The sequence below is a fragment of the Lynx rufus genome, unplaced genomic scaffold (genome assembly GCF_022079265.1).
Source record: "Lynx rufus isolate CCGP_SWC_20201006 ecotype Redwood Valley unplaced genomic scaffold, mLynRuf1.p SCAF_9, whole genome shotgun sequence".
NCBI classification, from domain to species: Eukaryota; Metazoa; Chordata; class Mammalia; order Carnivora; family Felidae; genus Lynx; species Lynx rufus.
The window spans coordinates 16,922,468-16,925,266 of record NW_025814897.1 but is presented as its reverse complement, the minus strand read 5'-3'; the positions used below and the strand labels follow the sequence as shown (position 1 = coordinate 16,925,266).

Genomic DNA, 2,799 nt, shown 5'->3' with positions numbered 1-2,799 from the left:
CAGTCCTATCTGGAAGCACGTTAGCCACACAGTCCTTTCAGAGGAAGGAAATTAATGTTTGTGGGTCACTTACAATGGAGCAGTCCTCAGTGCCAGAGGTTTATCATTTTTCCTAAACCCATCACCACGCCGTAGGTATCTAAAGCTGATTCTTTCATTCGTTCGGTATCTTTTCAGCATCTGTTATATGCCAGGAACTGTTTGGGCACTGGGGATTTTCTCCTGAACAAGAAACAGAAAGCCCCTGAATGGGGAGTTTTTGTGGAATGGGTAGAGTGTTAGTGCCGCAAAATAAAAAGAGTTCTGGGGGTTGCACCACAATGCGAGTGAACTTAACACTGCTGAACTGGACACTTAAAAATGATTAAGGTGGTAAATGTTGTGATACGTCTACTTTGCCTTCCCGAAGGGAAAAGGAGACGGTAAAAGTCACTCACTCAAAGAGTTCAGCAGACACACACCATTATAGGGCGTGTCCACCCTCCCCCTTGCTTTCCTGGAGGGGGGAAAGCACCTAGTGGCAGTGTCACATTCACTAGTAAGTGGGAGGGGACAACCATGGAGAGCAGCTTCCATGGCTGCCGGGGCCATCATGGCAGAGGCCCTCCAGCCCGAGCAGCAAGTGTGGGCACACCTACCCCACCTCTTGGCTGATACCCATCCTATCCCACCCCCAGATCGAGGACTGAGCTCTCTGCACCATGAACCCCACCATCGGCATCGCTGTTTTGCTGACAGGTACTGGGCAAGGGGCAGGTACTGGGCAAGGGATTGGGATTCAAAGCACGCTGGCTTCCTTCCCTTCAGAGGAGCGAGCTTCTTCCTGCCAACCTCAGAGGGAGGAGGTGACAAAGGGAGAGAGGGCTCTTTTTCATCCCTAAATCAGCTGAGCAGCCTAGCTGATCTTCTGCCTGCTTGAGGTGGCTTTTGGAAAAGCAGTCTACTGAGTCTGCCCCACACTGAGGTGGAATCTCCAAATGGAAACCAGGAACCTACATCAGCTCCCCAAGATCTCCTGCCCCTGGAACACCCAGGACTAAAGATGATGAGGGAGGGGGGCTGAGTCTGCAACGGGGAGGTTGAACTGGCCCTCGGGGACCTCTGGGGTGGGGAAGGGTGCCCAAAGAACAGACCCTTGTGCCCTCCCTGGCCAGGCCATTCTCTACCGTTAATGTGGGTGGGAGGCCCCCGGCTCTGCAGGGCCCCCCAACTTGGATGTGGGCACTGCCGGTGCCAGTCTTGCAGGTAGCCCGTGGGCAGAAGGTGACCAGCCTGACAGCCTGCCTGGTGGACCAGAGCCTCCGTCTGGACTGCCGCCACGAGAACTCCACCACCTCCCCCATCCAGTATGAGTTCAGCATAACCCGTGAGAAGAAGAAGCACGTGATCTTTGGCACTATGGGGGTGCCTGAGCACTCATACCGCTCCCGAACCAACTTCACCAGCAAGTACAACATCAAGGTCCTCTACTTATCCGGCTTCACCACCAAGGACGAGGGGATGTACACATGTGAACTCCAGCTCTCTGGCCAGTCTACCACCAGCTCCAGCAAGAATGTCTCTGTGCTCAGAGGTGAGGCGAGCTCCCAACAAGTCCAAGTGAGCTGGGAGAGGGAGGCTAGGGAGGAAAGGGTTGGCTAGGACAGCAAGGCAGTCCCCCTTGACTGGGCCGAAGAGGAGAGGGGCCCCAGAAACCTCTCTCCCCCTTCCCCCAACTGCTGCCTGGTGCCCTGGGGAACCACTGCCCTCTGTGTGAATAGGGAGAAAGGCTGAGGGAACGGTGAGACAGGCAGAGTGGTGAAGCGGACACTTCCACCGTGACTGGGCAAATCACTTGGCCTCCCCAGCCCTCCTCTTCCCCACCTAGAAAACACCCATAGTTTTCTTTTGATGATGCTTAATAAAGATCTGATATGATGTTTGTTCAAGAGCTCAGGAACCTGCAAATGGGAAAGACAGGTGGTTCTAGTCGAGCAGACAGGCCCTGGTTCCGGCTAAGACACCCTGACACCAGCCTCCCCAAGGGAACGTGCCCTTCTCAGGGCCTGTGCCTGCCTGAATCCTGGTGCCTCTTCTTTCCTGCCCTACCCCTCCTCCCTCTTCTCTCCCCACAGACAAACTGGTCAAGTGTGAGGGCATAAGCCTGCTGGCCCAGAACACCTCGTGGCTCTTGCTGCTTCTGCTCTCCCTGCCTCTCCTCCAGGCCATGGACTTCATCTCCCTGTGACTGGCTGGGCAGGAAGCCACAAGGCCCAGTCCAGAGACCCTACTTCTCGGAGTTGGCTGACCCCCTACCCTCAATCCCTCACACACCTTGGGGAGAAATGGGGACCCTACCCCTCACAAGGAATCCCAGTGCCGCATGCCATCGTCTACCCATTCCCCAGCCCCACTGCCGCTCACACCCTCTCCGCACGCCACTGGCTGTCTTTTTTTTTTTTTTTTTTTTTAACTCTTTGTTCCAGAGTTGCTTCTGTCTGGTTTATCCTTCCTTTTCTTTAGGAGTTTGTGAAAAGGGAAGCCAGGGTTGGGAATGTGATGGAGAGTGAGGGCATGGGAGGGGTAGAAGGATGGAGGGATGCCAGTCCCTGGGGGGGGGGGGGGATCATCCTTGCCCACCAGGACCAGAGGCCCAGGAGAGACCTGGATGAGGAGGAGGATGGGATGCATCTGGGCCTAGCACATCCCCCAGCAGGCAGGGATGGTGCCTGAAGAGCCCGGATGCGAGGGCACCACCAAGCATCTGGGGCCCCTCACAAGAGGAGAGAAGGAACATCTCCAGGAGCAGCCTCTGCCACA

The 2,799-nt window shown here is 55.7% G+C and overlaps 1 protein-coding gene across 1 annotated transcript; it reads left to right on the top strand.

Annotated features, from left to right (window-relative positions):
- The first annotated feature begins 701 nt into the window (after window positions 1–701).
- On the top strand, window positions 702–2,227 carry THY1 (Thy-1 cell surface antigen). Its single transcript, XM_047070267.1, has 3 exons — window positions 702–738; window positions 1,238–1,573; window positions 2,115–2,227. The coding sequence occupies exons 1-3, from the start codon at window positions 702–704 to the stop codon at window positions 2,225–2,227; spliced, it is 486 nt and encodes a 161-aa protein (XP_046926223.1).
- The last annotated feature ends 572 nt before the right edge of the window (window positions 2,228–2,799 follow it).